The sequence below is a fragment of the Lissotriton vulgaris genome, chromosome 4_1, assembly GCF_964263255.1.
Source record: "Lissotriton vulgaris chromosome 4_1, aLisVul1.2, whole genome shotgun sequence".
NCBI lineage: Eukaryota > Metazoa > Chordata > Amphibia > Caudata > Salamandridae > Lissotriton > Lissotriton vulgaris.
In genome coordinates this window covers 1,649,736,825-1,649,757,154 of record NC_141691.1, presented here as the reverse complement: position 1 = coordinate 1,649,757,154, position 20,330 = coordinate 1,649,736,825, and the positions used below count along the sequence as shown (strand labels likewise).

The 20,330-nt window shown below is 41.9% G+C and overlaps 1 protein-coding gene across 1 annotated transcript in view; it reads left to right on the top strand.

Annotated features, from left to right (window-relative positions):
- IL7 (interleukin 7) overlaps positions 1-20,330 on the top strand; it is a 259,397-nt gene that overhangs the window by 165,056 nt on the left and 74,011 nt on the right. The window contains exon 3 of the mRNA XM_086965915.1: positions 6,042-6,119. Coding sequence (XP_086822041.1) covers positions 6,042-6,119 — 78 coding nt within the window. The remainder of the gene's footprint in view (positions 1-6,041; positions 6,120-20,330) is intronic.

Here is a 20,330-nt window from a genome sequence, read left to right as displayed (position 1 = left end):
ATCCAGAAAGAGTAGGTAAATAATCGGGTAGCACAAAGTCTTAGTCCACCTTGTTCAGAAAAACAGACATCAGGGGTAAAGGCTTTTGATGTAACTTCCAGGGTGGGGATTTGCAAATGGTGCCACTAATAGAGATAAAAGCACTTAACATCCCATAACGAATTATAATGAGGAAGAGGATATTGTTGCAAATACTTTACAAGAGGTGGCATTTCTAGGCCACCTTCCCCATAGGGGTGCCGTCAGTCAGGAAAGGACCCTCAGAAATAGCAGACTTGTAAAGGTTGATCTAGTAGACTTTGCCGTCCTTGAAGAGAGAGGTCAGAAATGAGCCACCTACAGCACAAGAGCAGAAAAGGGTTTCAAATCCCCACAACACACTAGCAAATCCAGCATGTATAAGATGATCTGTCGTGTTTGAAGGTGCCAAGTGTCCAAGTATCTGAAATGATGTCTGAAGCTAAAAGCCCAGGATTAAATTAAATGCTTCAGACAACTAATTTTAATAGCGCAGAAGGACCATACTGTAAGCTTCCACAACTAGCCCAAGCAGGAAGGCCAGGTGACGGGAAAAAAAAGGGGTGAGCAGTGGTATTTCTACCTCTGGAATTTTCTGGAGCCTGAGAGAATGTCATTTGCCTTCACCAAGAAACTTATCAATTAATCTGTGTATCTAATGTTGAAAGGTCAGACACATAGACATATAGATGTAGTTAGATTCCATAATCTCCTTAAAGGTCTGGCATGAGACACAGATTTACAGTATGTAAGTCTTCACTCTGTCGTTCAGGCTGGTGGTGGACATTACTATAGAAAACAAAAAAAGTGTGGTTGATGATCATCAGCGGTTTTTGCGGGTGACCACCAAATGTTTTTCAAAAACAAACTCCCAAAGTGGGAATTTGTTTTCAAAAAGCAAATGTCTAATGATCCCCGCACTCAGGGAGTTTTCTCCTTGAGTGTGGGGGTCATTAATTTTATTTTTCTGTCTGTCATCACCTGGTTTTCATGGTGGTGACGGTCAGAAAAAAGGACATTGACAGTCAGCCCTAAAAAGGGCAGGAAGTCTGAAGCCTTTACTCCGATAGCAATCACTCTGCCAGGCCATTCCACTAAGCTTTCTGTTGACAGAGTCAAAGTGAGTGCCACCCATAAAAGTTGAATGGTCCACCTGACTCTGATTTGGGAATACAACATGAAGGAAGCTGAAACAACCCATATAGAAAGGATACTATCTGCTGCAAACTCAATACTGAATGGCACTGCATGTTTCAACGCAGATCTCCTGTGGATGTCGGTCAAATGCGCATGTGTTATTTAAGAGGTGCAATATCTAGATTCTAGTATATAGGATTGCAATCACTGGTACTTAAGCTGACTTGAAGTACTGCCTTGTAGTACTTTGTATTTAATAAACCACTCAAAGTGGCTTTGTGTGGCTTAGTAGATACCAAAAATGATTCAGTGTTGTCGCTGCGGCACAAAGTGGCTCAACTCCGATGCAAAATAATAGTAAATCTGTGCCTTAATATTCTTGCGTATACTGCATTATTGCATTGTGGTTTACAACACAAATATTTATCTGTAAGATCTTTATTGAACAGGTGGTTTCATACCCTTCATTACTGACAGCAAGCATAGTGTGTCACATGTTGAAACATATCGCATTCCACACAGTAACAAAGGGCCAGATGTGCAAAGGGTTTCTGTAGTTGCAAACAGCAACTGAAAAAACCCTTTTACGTTTACACTATCCCCATCTTTCAATTCATAAAAAAAAATTATGAATCGAAAACGGGGATTTGAAATTATTACCGAATCATAGTTTGGAATGAGCTTGATAGGGGTGTTACTTCCAAATTGAGATTTCCGAGTTGGGGTGGTAATTGATTTGCAAAGGCTAAGTGGTGCCCTCTTGACCTCTTTGGGAATCAGGCTGACAACTTTGGGGGCAGTAGGCAGTTGGTCCACTGCCAACTCTAACTGAAGTTTTTCAAAATTAAAAGTTTTGATATATTTGTTTTTTAAATAGCAGCCTTGATTCCCTTTGAAATGCACTCACAGGGATGGTGGTCTGCTGTCCCAAGCAGGCCACCCTCCCTATGCTTGTAGTAGGCTTTAGCGATTGCATATTGCAATCCACTGGAATTCCCTCCTTTGCGAATGAATATATTAGTAGATAGGCCAGTTTGCAAAATGAGATTGGATTCACAAGAAAAATAAATCCAGTCTTTGTTTATCTAGTCCATAAGTTATGTAATAAATACTCTGTATTTATATTCTCTACAGTTTCAGTTACTTGCTTGCTTTGAGAGTATTTGAGTGTTTCGCCACAGTTGGCGCAGATAGTGCTGATCTCCAGACACGTGTTTCTGGTTCTTTAATCGTCATCAGTAGAGATTACAGTCTTTGAAATTTGGGGTTTGCTGAGTAGGCTGCCAACATCTTTCTCCAGTCAGGTACCTCTCACAGGCCTGCAGGTGCTTCATCCACGAGCTCGTCAGCTCAATGACTGACAGGAGTGACTTTTAAACATGAACAGGGGTGGGAGCACACCACTTTACCTCCCAGCAAGGTTCGCCCCTGGCATTGTGGTAACTGCAGTTTCAGTTACTTTCAGTTACTTGCTTGCTTCAAGAGTATTCGAGTGGTGTGGTATTCATGGGGATGGTGGTGGTATTGGTGGTAGTGGTATTGGGGGAGTTGGTGGTATTGGTGGTGGTGGTATTGGTGGTGGTATTGGTGGTGGTGGCATTGATGGTGGAGGTGGTGGTACTAGTGGTGGTGGTATTGTTATTAGTGGTGGTAATGGTGGAGGTATAGGGGATGGTGGTGGTAATGGTGGTGGTGGTATTAGTGGTGGTGGTGGTGTTAGTGGTGGTGGTATTGGTGGTGGTGGTTTTGGTGCTGGTGGTATTGGTGGCGGTGCTATTGGTGGTATTGTTGGTGGTATTTGTATTGTTGCTATTGGTGATGGTATTGGTATTGGTGGTTGTGGTATTGTTGGTATTGGTGGTGTTGGTGATATTGGTGGTGGTGGTGGTGTTGGTGATGGTGGTGCTGGTGGTATTGTGGTGGGTGTTTTGGTGATGGTAGTGGTATTGGTGGCGGTGGTATTGGATTGCTGGTGGTGGTATTAGAGACAGTGGTGGTATTGGTGGTGGTGGAGGTATTAGTGGTGGTTTTAGGGGTGGTGGTGGTGGTATTGTTGGTGGTATTGGTTGTGATATTGGTATTGGTGGTGATGGTGGTGTTAGTGGTGGTATTAGGGTGGCAGTGGTATTGGTGGTCGTATTTGTGGTGCTGGAGGTGGTGGTATTGATATGGGTGGTGGTGGTATTGGTGATGGTATTGGTGGTGGTATTGGTGATGGTATTATTGGTGATGGTATTTATGGTGGTAGTATTGGTGGTGGTGGTGGTATTGGTGGTGGTGATATTGTTGGTGGTGGTAGTGGTGTTGGTGGTGGCGGTATTGGTGGTGGTATTTGTGGTGGTGGCAGTGGTGGTATTATTGGTGGTGGTACTGGTAGTGATATTTGTGGTGATAGTGGTATTGGTGGTGTTGATGGCGGTGCTGTTGGTGGTGGTAGGATATTGGTGGTAGTATTGGTGGTGGTTCTATTGGTGGTTGTGCTATTGGCGGTGGTATTGGTGTTGGTATACGTGGTGTATTGATGGTTGTGGTATTGACGGTGGTATTGGTATTGGTGGTGCTGATGGTATTGGTGTTGGCGGTGGTATTGGTGGTGGTGGTATTGGTAATGGTATTATTGGTGATGGTATTTATGGTGGTAGTATTGGTAGTGGTGGTATTGGTGGTGGTGATATTGGTGGTGGTGGTAGTGGTGTTGGTGGTGGTATTGGTGGTGGTATTTGTGGTGGTGGCAGTGGTGGTATTATTGGTGGTGGTACTGGTAGTGGTATTTGTGGTGATAGTGGTATTGGTGGTGTTGATGGTGGTGCTGTTGGTGGTGGTAGGGATATTGGTGGTAGTATTGGTGGTGGTGCTATTAGTGGTTGCACTATTGATGGTGGTATTGGTGGTGCTGATGGTATTGGCGGTGGTGGTATTGGTGGTACGGGAGGTGGTGGTATTGGTGGTGAGGAGAGGTGGTGGTATTGATGGTGATGGTGGTACTGGTGTGGTGGTTGTATTGGTGGTGATGGTGGTATTGGTATTGGTGGTGGTGTTGGTGGTGGTATTGGTGGTGGTATTGGCAGTGGTGGTGGCATTGGTGGTGGAGGTGTTGTTAATAAAACAGGCTTTTGAAAACAACCTGCCAGGTGGCTTTAGTACAGATGACATGTAACACGGATGTTCTAAATCAATTTTACTTGGGGGGGTTGAAACAGACATGAGATAATGCAGGTTAAAGTGATTGAAAGTGGCGCTCTTGTTACGGGGCCGGCTGTGCTGCTTAAAAAACACACAGTGAAGCAGCACATGTCCAGCCTGCAGTAAGACAAATTCAATAAAGTAAATAGTGCTTACAGACTAAATAACAGGTCCTGTGTAACAACCCAAGTAAGGGGGCCAGTCACCATGGGAGGGTGCAAATGTAGACAAGGCTGTCCCAAGGAGGGACTAACAAGCCAATTAACGAATCCAAAGGCAGCATTTACGAAAGACAATGACACAAGCCAATGAAAAATATGGGAGGAGATTGGGCGCGGCTTCTCTCCCATTCTCTACTACAGCAGTCTCGCAGAGCACGCAGCGCATGAGTGCTGCCACTAAGCTCGACCTTAAAAGGAAGCAGTTTTAAGGTGTAAGAGTACAAATGAGAAGTCGTTCTGTGTTGCACATTTGGTCCTGTTTAAAAACATGAATTGTTGAAAAGCGCTTGGGTGTTCTAGCTACCAAAGTGGTAGGGGTGCAGGGAAAATGTCACCTTGAGAAAGGAGAGTTTGCGAGTGCAGTATGAGTCAAGTTGATAATGTAATGTATGTAAAAGATCGTAATCAGAAGTTTGAAAGGAGTTTTCACTTAAAGCTGCTTTTGATAAAGATATCAGAGACAGCCAATTGAAGCTGCACTAGAATGTTATTTAGGGTTGACTGCATATCATTTGCAAAATACTACCTACTTCGTCCTGCCTTCCATGATCCATCCCCGTCCCAGGCAGCATAGGATATCGAACACCAGATTCATCAATAACATCACTAATAACCCTTAATTGCTTTGTAACAGGATCTTAAAAATAAAAGAAAGGTCGTAAAACAGAGAGAGAGTGCTGTGTGGAATAATTAGTGTCTGCTGGAGTTAGGCCTAGGGTTATAGGAAGGAAGGAGAGGTCATCGCGGACCAGGTCGAGGTAGGTGGACATGACTCAGTGGGGACTTACATCTGGATTGCGTGGCTGGGAAAGGAAGGGAGTAACGGTATTGACGCAGCAATAATGCACATGTGGAAGTGGAACTGGAAGGAGGAATTATTGACTGAATGCAGGCACATTCAGGTCAGTGGGGCAATGAAGTGAGGACGAGTGGGATTTTAAGTGGCTGTTGAAGAGTGTTTTAACAAATGCTTCTGACGAGCTTCGCTGGAGTTGTTGTTTTCGCATAGTAGGGGCTCTTGAGTGGATGTCACCGGAGAAAGCATGCTTGTGGGACGAGAAGCAGAAGCACGGGCAAGACTGATATTCAGAGAGGAAGTGTTGCTGAAAGCAGCCGTCAGTCAGGAGTGATAGACAGAGACATTGGAGTAGGAGAAATGTACCTATAGGGAAACGTGCGCAAGGGCTGGACTGGGGCGACTTGGCTATTGATGGGGAGACTATCATTCCCAGAAAGGGGAGGAGCTAAACGAGTGTTCAGAGCAGTTTTGGCTATCTAAGTAGTTATAGTTAACATTCTAGTGGTTAAGTTAAAACATTCGAGCTAATAATTCCAACGCATTTGTTTACTTGACACTGTGCCGATTGAACACAGCTCGACAGAGTTGTTAGGTTTTGGGTTTGCATGAAAACCATGTGTGTACGATTTCCCTTTTTTGTCATATTTTGAAACCTGTTGTAATATGCTCATTGTCCTTTACAGACAGAATTGTTTCCTGAGAACTGCAGCCTAAAGGAAGAACCTGAAGAACACAGAAAATACGTGTGCAATGACACAATGGTAAATGTGAGAGTGGGTGCGGTTCCTTGGTCTGTTGAAAAATAAACATGCTTCATGCTCTTTCTAGATAGGCTGGTGTTGTACCTCTCCATATCCACCAGATATCTGTACACACTTTTGGAAGAGGTGCACATTTCTGTGAATCTTTAAGATATGATGAAAGGTAGACTGCCAGCCGTGTTTTATAAAACTGCAGGAGACCTCAAATTAGAGCCTTCTCAATTATGATTCTAGTATCAATTATCTACCAGATTGATTGGCTGAATACATCTGCCAAGTGGGGACGATTAGGATGGCTAAAACTAAATATTGGTAAGATTCATGGATGCAGCAACTCTTTGAAATGATGTTAATGGTAAAAATGAATTTTCCCATTGAATTCCAACTTGATATCTATGGTGGAGGGAGCAAGAAGGAAGGGAATACAAGAAGTTATATTTTGTATTTGTGAACTTATAAAGCAAAGCCTACACAAGAGGCATCTTGGTGCTATACAGATGAATGCAAATCAATTTCCTTACAGTGTAATTATAAGTAAGGCTAGAGCCAGGTTTGTAGTGTTTTCTGAAACTTGAGCAAGTTACTCTGAGAGCAGACGTTTAAGAGAATTAAATTCCAATGTGCCACTCCTGCTACTACTACTACTGAAGAAGGAGCATTTGATTTTCATGATATGTAGAAGATATTGATCTGTTGACCTTGGAGTATGTGCCACATGGATGTAGGGGACTGATGGTCTGCATATAGAGCTTTGCATGATAGACATTAAGAACCCATTTCCAACAGGTATGTTTACAGTGGAGTAATTTTACACTTCTTCTCTATTTACCACTTCCATGTGTAAAGTTACTCCTAGGTGTAGACTTACATGTCTTCACCCCCGATGGAGCCTCCTAAAACAGGATTCATGAGTGTAATGGTACTACTCAGAATTGTTCTCAATTAGGTGAAGGTTTCTGCCACCTGGGTGGAGAACTTTAAAATATTAAAAGTATTGTAATATGAAATATTCATGTACAGTGATTTATATAATTATTACAAATCCAAGATTAATTAAAATATAATATAGCGTAATAAATTACATGTGTAGGTTTGTGCATTGCATTATGCAGTACTTTAGTAGTACTACTGTAGTACTAATAAACATACCGCAAAATGCAGATTCTGAACCTGGCACACAGACTTGTGTAAAATCGGCTGATGTACAGGCAATCGGTGAAGTGTGCCAAAAACTGATTAAATATGGTCGTGATTAAATAGACCTAATACAGTTGTGCTGGTGCATTTTGAACAAGTTGTAACTTCAGAATTGAGAAAGCGTTTATTGTGTTAGCCTAAATGACTTTTTGCCTGGTTGTCTCTCCTATGACCCACATTCCCACCTATTGCCTATACTTTTCTAAGCTATTTTATTAAACACTTTCAGCCTGATTCATGAACGGGCCCTTTTGCGAGGCTCAAATAGCGAATCATAAGGAATCGCTATTTGAGACTCGCAAAACGGTATTCATGTAGGAATCGCAATATTAATTGCGATTCCCACTGATTCCTTATTTGCGATTAGCTAATTGCTAATCGCAAATAAGGAATAACTCCCAATGCATTCCTATGGGCCAAAAGGCCCATAGGAATGCATGGGGAGTCATTCCTCATTTGCGATTAGCAATTAGCTAATCGCAAATGAGATTGCGAGTACAAGGGTGCCAGGGGTGTCCAAAGGACACCCTGTAGCACCCCTGCAATGGAAATTAACACAGGTGTTGCACACACACATGTCCAAAGGACATGTGTGTAACATGCAACTCAGAAAAATGCATTTAAATGCATTTTTCTGAGTTTTCGCAATTTACCACGAGGTTTGACCTTGCGGTAAATTGCGGGCCGAAATTGCGATTTCGCAATTGGAAAATGGATGATGAATTACATTTAAGGAATCTCAAATTGAGATTCCTTAAATGTAATTCCTCGCAAATATGCGAATTAGCAAATAGCGATTTTTGCATTTGGGATGTTGAATCCCAAATGCAAAAATCGCACTCGCAAAGGGCCAGATTCTCAGAATCTGGCCCTTTGCGAGCCGATTTAGGCTTCATAAATTAGGCTGTTTGTTCATAAACATCCAATTTCCTTTAATCATTTTTGATTAGCACTTCTGCTGCTATTGTTTCCTTTCCCCTACTTTGAAGACTATTGTGCATAAAAAATTTGACTTTGTACTATGGAAAGACATTGATTGATAACATCTAAAAATCCACAAAGAACCTGTACATCTATACTAGAGAAGATGTTAGACACAACAACTATGTAAATGGAATGTTTGGTAAGCAATATGTTTGCCTCCCCTCTCATGCACTGCTCATGAATTAGCATGAGTAGAATAGTATCAACATAATATTATCGTCAACTGCATTAATTTATTGAGTCTCACTCAACTCCGTCCAATGCAGAATCTACTTTCACACTAGGCAGTTGGATCACATTTGCTGAAATCATGAAGTATCTACCATCCTTCCAGTCTATGGATCACTAAGAAACCTAAAACCTCTTTGATCTGTCTATGGCATATGACACCATGGATCATAAATCATTATTTGAGTGCCTTGCTGAGATTTCGGAAAGAGATCTCTGCTAATGTCATACTTTCTGTCAACGCAGAGCTAGTAAATCAGTGTCAGTTCCTCCTCTTGTACTTTGAAAAGAGATCCTTCTGCCGCCCTGCCTTATATTCATCGTGTACAATGGACCACTGACCCAGTTTTTGCAATATTTCTTACATTTCTAAACGAATGCTGACTATATCCAGCTTTGTGCGGCAAAAAAATTAGCAGAGGGGAACTGCTTAACGTTTCCTCTGCCTGAGACTCGGACCCCTGGTTCACCGCAATAGTCGTTGAACAAACTCTTCTCGCGGGGAAGTCAGGCACATGAACAGTTTGTTGGATAAAAAAAAACAAAATGGCCATCGGAAGGGGAGCGGCTCACAGGCTAGCTATATCTTGACTCAAGCGCTACTTCAACTAGGACTACAGTTTTCCCTTAAGGGAACACCATAACAGGATTTAAGGACAGTGTACTTACAAGAGAAATTTACAAATTGGGATGTCAGTTGCTTTTATCTACAGGAACCGGGGATCTTTTAACAAATTAAATTACTGTCATATTTTTATTTGCTGTGTTTGCAAAGGTTTTTTCAAATCATGCAATAAAGTTCATTTTCGAATGAATACAATTGAAAACTGATATCCAGCTTTATAAGTAAAAAGAGGGTGGGAGCACACTGCCTCACCTCGCAGCACTCTGTTCGCCCCAATACATCATGGTAAATGCAATGCATGATAACAAATACTTGAGCCACAGTCTTTAGTTTTTCACCCTTGTTGGTGTAGCAAGTGCTGTGTAGCTTTAGACACGTGCTTCAGGATAGTTGTCCTTCTTCACTTCAGTAGAGAGAAGCAGATCATTTTAGGGGTGCTGAAAAGCTTCATTAGTATGCGAGCAATCACAGGAACAAAAATCAAAATATGCTTGAATCATGTTTACCACTGGACGAAGGTGAGCTGTCTTTGCCTGAACAGCTGAAATCTTTGAGTTGGAGATCCCTCATGTGAACACCTTCTTCCTGTCCTGGTGAAATTACTACATGATACGGTAATACCAGACAAAGCAGCAAAACACCTCTGCATATGTATTGACTTGGAATTTTACTTTGGCATCACATCACAGCTGCAGTCAAAAGAAACAACTTTAATCTCATGTTGCAGAGAAAGAGTCATTGCAATAGCTACCTTACCACAATAAACTGACCAGAGCATGATATCAAGAATGAACTATTGAAATGTACACTAGAGCACCAAATAAAGAGGTACTGAAACTTGAGAGGCTGGAAATCAAGCAGCTAAACATTGATTAAACTTGAGGACAGAATCTCATATCACACAGGTCCTCTTTCTTTGAATCACAAGCTGCTGTCTATTAATGTAACTCTGCTCGCTCAGGCAAGATTTAACCCAGAGCAGCAATGAAAAGTCGATTGACATTATGGGGGTATGGTACCAAAATACCATGGGAGAAGTATTGCCTGTCAAAATACTGCATTTTAAAAATTGTTTATATACAACCATTTGGGAGCTAAGCTCCAGAATGCTTGGAGCCTGATTCACAAAATAAACGTACACGTTTGTGTAAGTTAACACTTTTTTCAGTATTAACAAAACTGCATTTTAATAGTAAATTTATGAGCGCAGTGACTTCACAGTCAGGGCAGAGAAAGCAGCACATAAAAAGGTAGGGCTGTCCTGTCTTTTTATGTGTGGTGTTCTCCACCCCACCGGCACAATGAAACTTATAGGCCCTTCTATGGTTATACTCCCTCCTAACAGAGTCTCCTGTATAAGCTCTAAGTTTCCATCTTTGGAATTGAGTTTTTGTATTGCACTGTTCTGCTTTCTGCAGAAACTTTCCCAGCTTGTTCACGTTTTTTTGATACAAATAGGTTGTGGTTCCTGCCTCACCCATCGGCCATTTTTAGGTCTCGCCTAGCGAATGCAGCGCAGCTGCTTTGCTTGGCGAGCCTCTATTGTCGTTGCTTTCCTTCGCGAAGGGAGACAAACCATCTGCGCGCCTGGACAGGCGATGTGCACGCGCATGGTGTCTCCTCTCTGGCGTCTTACTTGTAGTGATAGGAGCCTTCACATGCTCCCACCGCGCGCTTGATTTATTAGCGCTTGCAAGCATTCACGGCCAAAGCAGGATTTCATTGATCCTTTGATCTGTAGGGCATTTATTAGCTCCTGCAAGCATTCACCGCCGGAGCAGATTTTATTGGTCCTTTGATCTGTAGGGCAAACAAACCTTTGTTTTCTTTAAAATATGCGCCTAGCAACTCTGAGCAAATAAACTCTCGCCTGACATTTTCCAAGTGCGCTATCTTTTTTCTTTACTAAGTCTTTACCTAATTTCTTTCTCAAATAATAAGTTTCCATTAACAAGCTAAAAAATCAAGCCAGCAGCATCCATACTAATATCTACAATACTCCACAATACTATTAAAACACACCCTTCCTCACTCCCAGGGCACCGCATGCCCAGACTGTCCGAGGATGTGCCTGTTTCTCACGCCATAGGGACATCCAGCCTCACTGCCAGAATCAGCTGGCTGGAAGATAGCTGGAGGCAGCTGCAAGGGGAGACACCTCCCTCCCCAGACTGTACTACTCTGGAGGGGGCTAAGGAGGTGGGCCTAAAAGGCTGCACAGCTTCTCCTGCTGAAAGTCCCTTTATCTCCCCGCAGAAGCTCAGGCTGTGTACTCGCTCTGGGAAAGAGTGATGCGACTTTAAGCAGAGAAAGTTACAAAAAGCCGGAGTGAGGACAAGAATGGTGAGTGCGACAAGTGATGTCAGAGCGGGCCGCTCCGTATCTCCAGCCAACCCTGACAAAGGTTGATGCACACTGCAGACACTGCATTTTCTCTTTGCTGTTTTAGTGCTTGTTTACCTTTTTGCTATGATGCTGTTTAGTTGGGCACAATTCTGACTTTATGTATGCTATCTACTGTTTGGAGTCTTGAAAAATCTCCTTTTGGAAGAAAACACATATCTGCTGATCCGTCATTATTTCTGTACCCCCATTTTGCAACAATGACTTTGTATATTGAAGCTTATAGTATTTATTGTCTTTCTAATTAAGGGTCGCTAGTTCTTTTTATATTGTTTAAAGACAGATTTGTGTCTTTTTGTAGGGGCCACTAAGTGACTTTGTACATTATGCAAACTAAATTACCATTTAATGCGTTAGTGGCAGTTTGCAAATAGCACAGTCAGCAAGCAGTAATGGATGCAGGCAAAATGGAGGATATTTTCTTTATTTTCAATATGAAGTGCATGGAACGTATTCCATTATGCAGTGTGCAGGCTGTCAACCCATGATCTATATATGTGTGGTTTATTCCCTAATTCTGCCTTGTTATGTCTTCTATCGTGCACTGGTCTTGCATGGTCTGTTGCCTTGTAGTACAAACATCCTCATACTGAGATGGTGCCAAGGGGACTAAGACAAGCCACTGTCTTTTCCTGCCACTCCTTATGGAGTAGTGAATTTGAGTTGCATTGAGGTGATGAACTTAGGGAAGTACCTTTTGTGGATAGGACCAGCCTACTGTTTCAAGCCAGTAGTTGTTTCTGGTCTACGAAAAGCGCATACAATGAGTGTTTAAGTTTCAAGCATTTGTGCCTGGAGCTATTGCTGTTTTTTCATAATTGCGCATGTGCAATGCTGTAACTTACACATGTTTCTATGTACCTCTGATGTGAAACTTGGCCCCAACATCACCCAGCATGCTTTGCCTGCCAGTAAAACTGCCCGGTTGCAATTGCTTCCAAAGATGTCGAAATACTATTGATTTCTCGTATGAACAACATATTGACATATAAATATTTAATTTTTTGCCCTTAGAGTTGACAATTTGAGCCCCATGTTCTGTTTGATTTGGGAGTCTGCTTCGGATTTGTCGACTGTGTGAGTCGAAGCAGATAGTACAGTTCTCATCATCTTGTCTTCATTGATCATTGAATCTGTTACAGTTTGTTACCACATGTTTCAAGGCCGTCCTAAATGTTGTACGTCCCCAAAGCAGCGTAATATTTTCTATCACATATAGAATCCTTTCCTGTTCCCATTTGTTAAGCTAATTTAGAATGTTGGTTGTGATGATTTTTTCCATGTTCTCGCTCATTGTTACATTGCTCAAATTGACCTTTGTTCATTACAGTGGCTCAAAACAAAAACAAACAAACTTACACCTGTTGTTTTACTCTAGGAATCATTTGTGAATGTTTTCTGAACCCCTTGCTTTGTTGGTCAATTTCACATGTTTTGTCTTTTGTACATGAACTTACTTGAGCATAGGGGAAGTAGACAAAAACGGAGAGATTCACAAAGATTTTACTATATGTTGGCATGACTTTATTACTATTCCCGACTTACTTCTAGAATTCATTGCTTCTATTACTCCTGACTTACTCCTGAGAGCCAGGAGTAATCCAGGACTACTACAAGAGTAAGCCACTGACACATCTTTGAGTAAAGCCCCCTTGGCCAGGGGCTCTAGACTCCTACATAAATAGACACAGAGAAGGCAGCACAGTACATGAACAGATAGATAATGGCTTATTAACAGTATCATTAACAAGGCCAAAGTGTCAAGATATTTTAGAAATATTTTGCTTTGCCTGTAGCTACATGTAGAAACGTATGCTTCTAATGGAAGTTTTTAAATCATTGCACCCTGTTTCTCCCAGAGAATCCTAAAAGTCGGTCTTAAAATGCCCCTATGCCATTCAGACCAGACAATCAAATGTCGAATATCCCTTACATTGAATTATCTCACCTTAACAATTAACTTGATTGTGATCACATTGTGCAGGGCTTGAGATTTGTTAAGAAACTCCTCTGCTTCTATGCATAAGTTTACTGATTCCATTTTTAGTTTTTAAACGTTTTTCTCGTTAAAGATGCCATCAAGCTTACAAACTTTTCTGTCCACTTTGATGGATCCTGATAATGTACATAGGGGCCCGTTGATCATATGGAGGAACACATTTAAATGCTTGGAGGGAATGCTCACTTCCTGTTCTGCAATGAAAGAGATTTAATATTTACAAAATTAATAATGGTATTGTGTAACAACTGTATAGTCGGGGAAGATCATCAGGGCTGTACTCGCTATTTACTTGCATTGCATTTTTAAGGAGAAATCTGACGTGAGGCACTCCCGCTACCACTGCCTGATCACTTTTCCAGAATGTACCACCACCTTCCGGTGTGGTGTTTATATCTGCTTGACCTTTGATTTCCCACTGCTATCCTGCAACACTCGGAATAGATGCTACTGCCACCTAAAAGACATGAAAGGGGTTACTTGTTAGCATGTAGCACTCACCCACACTATCCTCTGCAACCCTCAGTTGGTCCTGGATTTTACCTGTGAGACGGGATGGGGGCATTTTAGCCTGCGTTCGGGCTCATTTGACACCGAAATGCTATCATGCTGCATGGATTTACGTTCAGTTTAGATTTTGCTAGCAACCACTTTATGTGAAAATGACTCCTAGTAATAATATATTTTAACCCTAGGGTAGGGTGGAAGGTGTCCCCATTAACAGTGCATCACAGGCCTCTGCATTTCCTTCTTATAGCATTTTAAGAGTCCTACCATATTCCAGGGCTTTGCTCCTGTCTTGTTGAAATTTAAGCAGGGCTTAATTTGTGCTGGTGATTGCCAGCGGGGCCTACCAGCATTCATTTTAGGGACCAGCACTTGTTGTTCATCTTTAGACATTGACCGCGAGCAAGACTGGGAAAACAAACATCAAGGGAAAAGAAATGGGAAGAAAAAGACAAACAAAAACAGTTGCAAAGGGAGAAATCCAAAATCTGCATGAGTGGGATAAGTGGGCAGCCTGGCTATTAGGTGCACCGACATTTAAAAGGAAGAGATGCAAGAGTCTGTGCAGAGCTTTGGGCTCTGGCACTCATTGTATTCCAGATTAAGCACTGCATTCAAGTCAGCTGTCTATAGTGGAGCCATTGTATAGGCACCAAAAGCACATGACAGGGATTCCCAATTTTGCTCAGCAGTTCTGGTCCCTAACCAGCTACCATAGTGTGGTGTTCATGCAGCTGTCCCAAACTGCTGCTCAGTCATCAGCACATCGTTTGAACTTGACGTTTGAGAAAGGTGTTATCTGTACCTTTGCAATTGTGGCAGTATGGCGTATAATCGTTTTTAGTTGACAAGTGACCTTCTTGACTGCTTCAGTATGAACCATCATCTAGAACTGTTTCTGCCTTTCATCTCATGTGCTTCACCTGGCCTCCCTTTTGCTGTTATGAGCTATACAAGTATTAGTTGGATAATCTAAAGGATTTCTCTTGCTTTTGTCAGATCTTCCTCATTTTAAAGACCGTTCGGGATGGAGCACACCAGCCTGACAACTGCAACCTGCTGACTAGCCATTTTGGAGATTTTCCTAAATAAGGAAAATCCCAATCTGCAAATATCTGAAGATTTTCATCAATACATACATACTGGACATGGGATATAATTCCAGATTTGGTATATTACTTCAAACAAATCTTAAACCTTTCTTCCAACTCTTAAAATAATAATATTGAAAAACAAAAGGAGGAAGGGGGCAAATAAGGAATCATGTGCCACAACAGTTTGTTGTCTCTATCAACTGTGACCCACATGAGACCAAACACCGGAGAGGTAAACCCGAGAAATTGAGGTTGAAAATGTAAAAGGGATAGACTGTAAACATAAAAGTAAGCCTAGCTTCCAGTAAACCGTTTTCTGTGTCTACTGCAACCCGCATAAGACACGTTAAAAAAAAGAACAAGCATTTGCAATGCAATAGGTCGCGCAATTGCGACAGTTTGAGCTACTGGGATTGTAAATGACAAGGCATTTTAATTATGTGCTTTGAAAACCTAAAAGCGGTTCGCAAACAAGTTACTTTGTACTTATTGTCCTTGCTTACTAGAAGCAAGGATGGCAGTAAAAGAGGTGCAGTTACTGCCAGCCTATCAGTACAAAGTGAGTGTTGACACACCTCTTGCAGGTTTTCAAAACACATAAATAAAAGGCATTGTCATTTTACAATGCCAATAGCTCAAACTCTCGCAAATGTGAAACATATTGCATTGCAAATGTTTGTTACCATTGTTGTTGCAGCACTTATGCCCTAAGTGGGATGGATATGCCAAGACGTAGGTTCCCTAGCTCACTGTGCCACTAGATTCAAGCTAGCCTGGCTGATGAGGGATGTTACCCTGAAACCGGTCCCAGGATGATGGTTTGTGGTCCAGAGAGGCCCTGGCTAGGCAGTTGGGCTGGACTGTTTCCAGAGGGAACAGGGTCAAGACTGATTTGCATATGGCTGAGTCCAAACTGGGATTGCGCTTTTAGCAAAAGCGCAATGGATTTAACACATATCTCTTGACTGGGTGTGATTATTTGATTCATTCATCATTCCGTCCATCATTTGTTGCTGCAGCACTTTTCACCCTAAGTGGGATGGGTATGCCCTTGCTTGCTGTGCCACCGGATTCAAGCTAACCTGGCTGATGAGGGGTGTTACGTCAAAACTGGTCCCAGGATGCTTGTTTCCAGTCCAGGGAAGACTTGGCTTGGCAGTTCGGGCTGGACTGTTCCCATGAGGAACAGGGTCAAGGCTGATTTGTAAATGGTGGGTCCAAACAGGGGTGGCGTAGTTAGGAAAAGAATGATGGATTTATCCCAGATCTCTTGACTTGGGGTGAATGTTTGATTCCTTTAGCATTTCGTCCATCATTTGTTGCCACAGCACTGTTCTGCTGTTTATAGAAACTTTCCCAGCATGTGCAAGTTTTTTTTTGTTTCTAGTAGGTTTTGGTCCTACCTCACCCCTTACCCATTTTCCCTTTGTTATTTATGGTTATTAAGTTCCTTACTCTTGAGCTGGAATTTTCAGAACCATCACTGACCTCGGTCTCAAAGACTTTTAGGGTCATTAGACTATTCTAAGTAGTCTGCCAGGTACCCTGGGGAAGGTCTGTATTGTAAGTAGGTAGACTCGTAGGCAGGCATGGTTCTTCAGTCTTCTTTATTTGTAAAAAGTAGTAGGCAATACAGCGACACGATCACAAGTACATCCTCCACCTTCCCCTCCAGTAACCGACTCCCTCCCACTACATTCTACCAAGCATACATTCCACGCGCTCCACACGTGCATACACATACACGCGCCACACACATACATGCGCCACACACACACACGCGCCACACACACGCACAACACAATATATAAACCAATACCACACACCCTCCTCCTCAAAAGCTTAAGTACCCGCAAAAGGAATCACCCTAATTTGAAATCAGAAAACCGGACAGGCATCTTCCTTATTCTATCACCACGGCGAAGACATTCACCTTCAACACCAACATTAGAATGAGATGATCCAACATCATCAACGTCTCTAACACCATTTCCCGTCTCACAGTTAGTACTACAGCTACCTGCATTGCTAGTCAACGCCAACTCCTTTACCAGACCAAAATCATCACCTAACAAGTAACGGCTACAAGACCCACCATCAGAATGTGCACCTACCACACCACTCCTCTCATTGCAAAAACTCAATTGGCGAAAATTCCACCTTTTGCCGTCTTCCAATTCAACAGCGCTACCAAACACCTTCATTACCCTCAAAGGTTTGGACCATACACTTTCACCTTTCAATACCTTCCTAGGATTCTTCACCCTAACCATCTGACCAATCTTAACTAATGGCCAAGCATGTTTGTTACCATGATACTGCTGATTGCGGTCTTGATACTTTTTAACTTCAGATCTGACTTCTTCATCAATACATTGCATTTTATCATTTCTTTTCCTCAACCACCAAGGAACCAAACCAGTAAATGGTTTCCTACCTCTCAAAATTTCGAAGGGTGTCTTCCCTGTAGCAGAATGGGGAGTCACACGATAAGCGGTCAACCTCTCTTGCAAAGCCTTCCTCCAAGGTAAACCTGCACTCAATGCCAAATCAATCACTTCCTTAACCACCCTGTTGAAGCGCTCAACTTGGCCGTTACCTTCTGAGTGATATAATGATGATTTGATGTGCTTGATGCCCATCACCACTAAAAACTCTTCCATCTTCTGTGACACAAACTGGGGACCATTATCCGAAACCAAGATATCAGGTACACCCTCTCTTGAAAATACATCCTCTAAAAACTCGATAACCACATCTGTAGTCATCCCACTCACCATTCTTACCTCGGGCCATTTCGAATAATAATCCATCAATACAATGGCATAACAATCCATAGACGATAAAGCTGAAAATGGCCCCATGAAGTCGATAGCTACTTTCTGCCACGGATATTCGGGTAACTCCACCATGGTTAAGGGCACACTTAATGGCTTTGCCACTTCATCACTTGTACCACAAATTTTGCAATCCCTTACTAATCGATCCACCATGGAAGTTACACCGGGCACTAGATACCTTTAGAAGGTTTTATAATCGCCAAAATAAGTTTTGGATGCAATTCATGTCAAGGCAAAATTTATGTGGCCAACAAAGGTGCAACTATTTTGGGGTGGCCACACATTTTTGATTTAGGCATGAAAATTGACCCTAGGCTGGATTGTCCTGTTTATTCTATTCAGGACGAGTGTGTTGAGAAGGATTCTTACTCAAACCTCCAAGAAAAATTTCCCGATGTATTTTCTAATGGGATTGGTAAAATGGTTGGGTTCAAGCACAGAATAATATTAAGAGAAGGTGCATGCCCCATTCGGCAAAAAACTTAGGAACGTTCCCATTAGTTATAGAGAAAAATTGGGTGAAATACTTAAAAAATTGTGTAGTGATGGTATTGTGGAACCAGTTGAAAGTTCAGATTGGGTCTCGCCAGTCGTGATTTCGCTTAAATCTAATGGCGATTTGCGCTTGTGTGTGGACCTAAGATGTTTAAATGAAGCCATCTGGGTTGACACATTTCCTCTTCCAAATTTGCAGGAACTTACATATCTGTTGGTGGTTCTTCTTGGTTTTCCAAGATAGACTTGACTAGTGCATATCATCAAATTGTGTTAGAGGACGATTCTAAACACTGTACTGCCTTCATTACCACAGAAGGAATGTTTAGGTATAAACGTATGCCATTTGGTCTTGCCAGTGCATCTGCGGTGTTCCAAAGGGAAATGTGCAGGGTTCTACAAGGTATTGAAAATGCTAAAGTGTTTCAAGACGAAATTTTAATATATGGGAAGAACAAAGAATGTCATGATAAAAGTTTATTTGCAGTTCTAGATGCATTAAGAAAGAGTGGACTGACTATTAAAAATGAGAAATGTGTGTTTGGGAAATCCGAAGTAGAGTACTTAGGACATGTCATATCCAAGGATGGCATTCGACCTAAAGTTAGTCATGTAGATGCTATCTTAGCTGTTCCAGAGCCTACAAGTAGAGAACAATTGATGTCATTTCTGGGACTAACAGAGTTTTATTCACGTTTCATTGAGAACTACGCTTCAAAGGTTGAACCTTTGAGATCACTACTAAAAAGAGGTGTAATGTTTACATGGGGTGACCAACAAAAAACATGTTTCGAGGAAGTGAAGAAGGAGATAGTTACGACGCCTTGTCTGAAACCTTTTTTGCCAACTGCTGAATGTGTTTTATCTGTGGATGCGTCTGGGTATGGAATTGGTGCTGTGTTTTCCCAACGAGTTAAGTCTGAAAAATGGGTGGTAGCGTATGCTTCACGCACTTTGACCAAAGCGGAGCGGAATTATTCCGTAATAGAAAAAGAATTGTTGGCTGCTTCATGGGCAGCTGAGAGATTTCGGATGTATGTGTGGGGGAGGAAGTTTAAAATTTGCACCGATCACAAACCATTGGTGAACATCTTAAGACCCGAGGGTGGAAAGAATTTAACTCCAAGGTTGGCTCGTTTAGCCTCAAAGCTGCAAATGTTTAGTTTTGACATAGAATACATTCCGGGTAAAGACAACGTGGTTGCGGATGGCTTATCTAGACTACCCAATGTGGATTTAACTGATGTTAAAACCAATACTGATTGTGAGATAGCGTTTACCGCTAACGATGTATTCCTTATAGGTGTCCAGGATACTGTCAGTAGTGTTTCTGAGGCATCTAGGATGAGTGAGATGGATAAGGATGTGGTTTTGAAAGAGGTTAAACGCTTTATAGTTGAGGGTTGGCCAAGAGAATCCAATTTACGTGGTGAGTGTGTTGCGTTTTCTAAGATTAAGGATGAATTGTGTATTGTTAATTATATTATCTTAAGGGGTGACAGGATTGTGCCTCCAGTTGGTTTAAGAAAAGATATTGCTGAGAAAAGTCATTTAGGACATGGTGGTATGTCCAGCTCAAAAAGGAGGGTCAAGGAGTGGTTTTGGTGGCCAGGTGTTGATTCCATGGTGGATCGATTAGTAAGGGATTGCAAAATGTGTGGTACAAGTGATAAAGTGGCAAAGCCATTAAGTGTGCCCTTAACCATGCATCTAGAACTGCAAATAAACTTTTATCATGACATTCTTTGTTCTTCCCATATATTAAAATGTCGTCTTGAAACACTTTAGCATTTTCAATACCTTGTAGAACCCTGCACATTTCCCTTTGGAACACCGCAG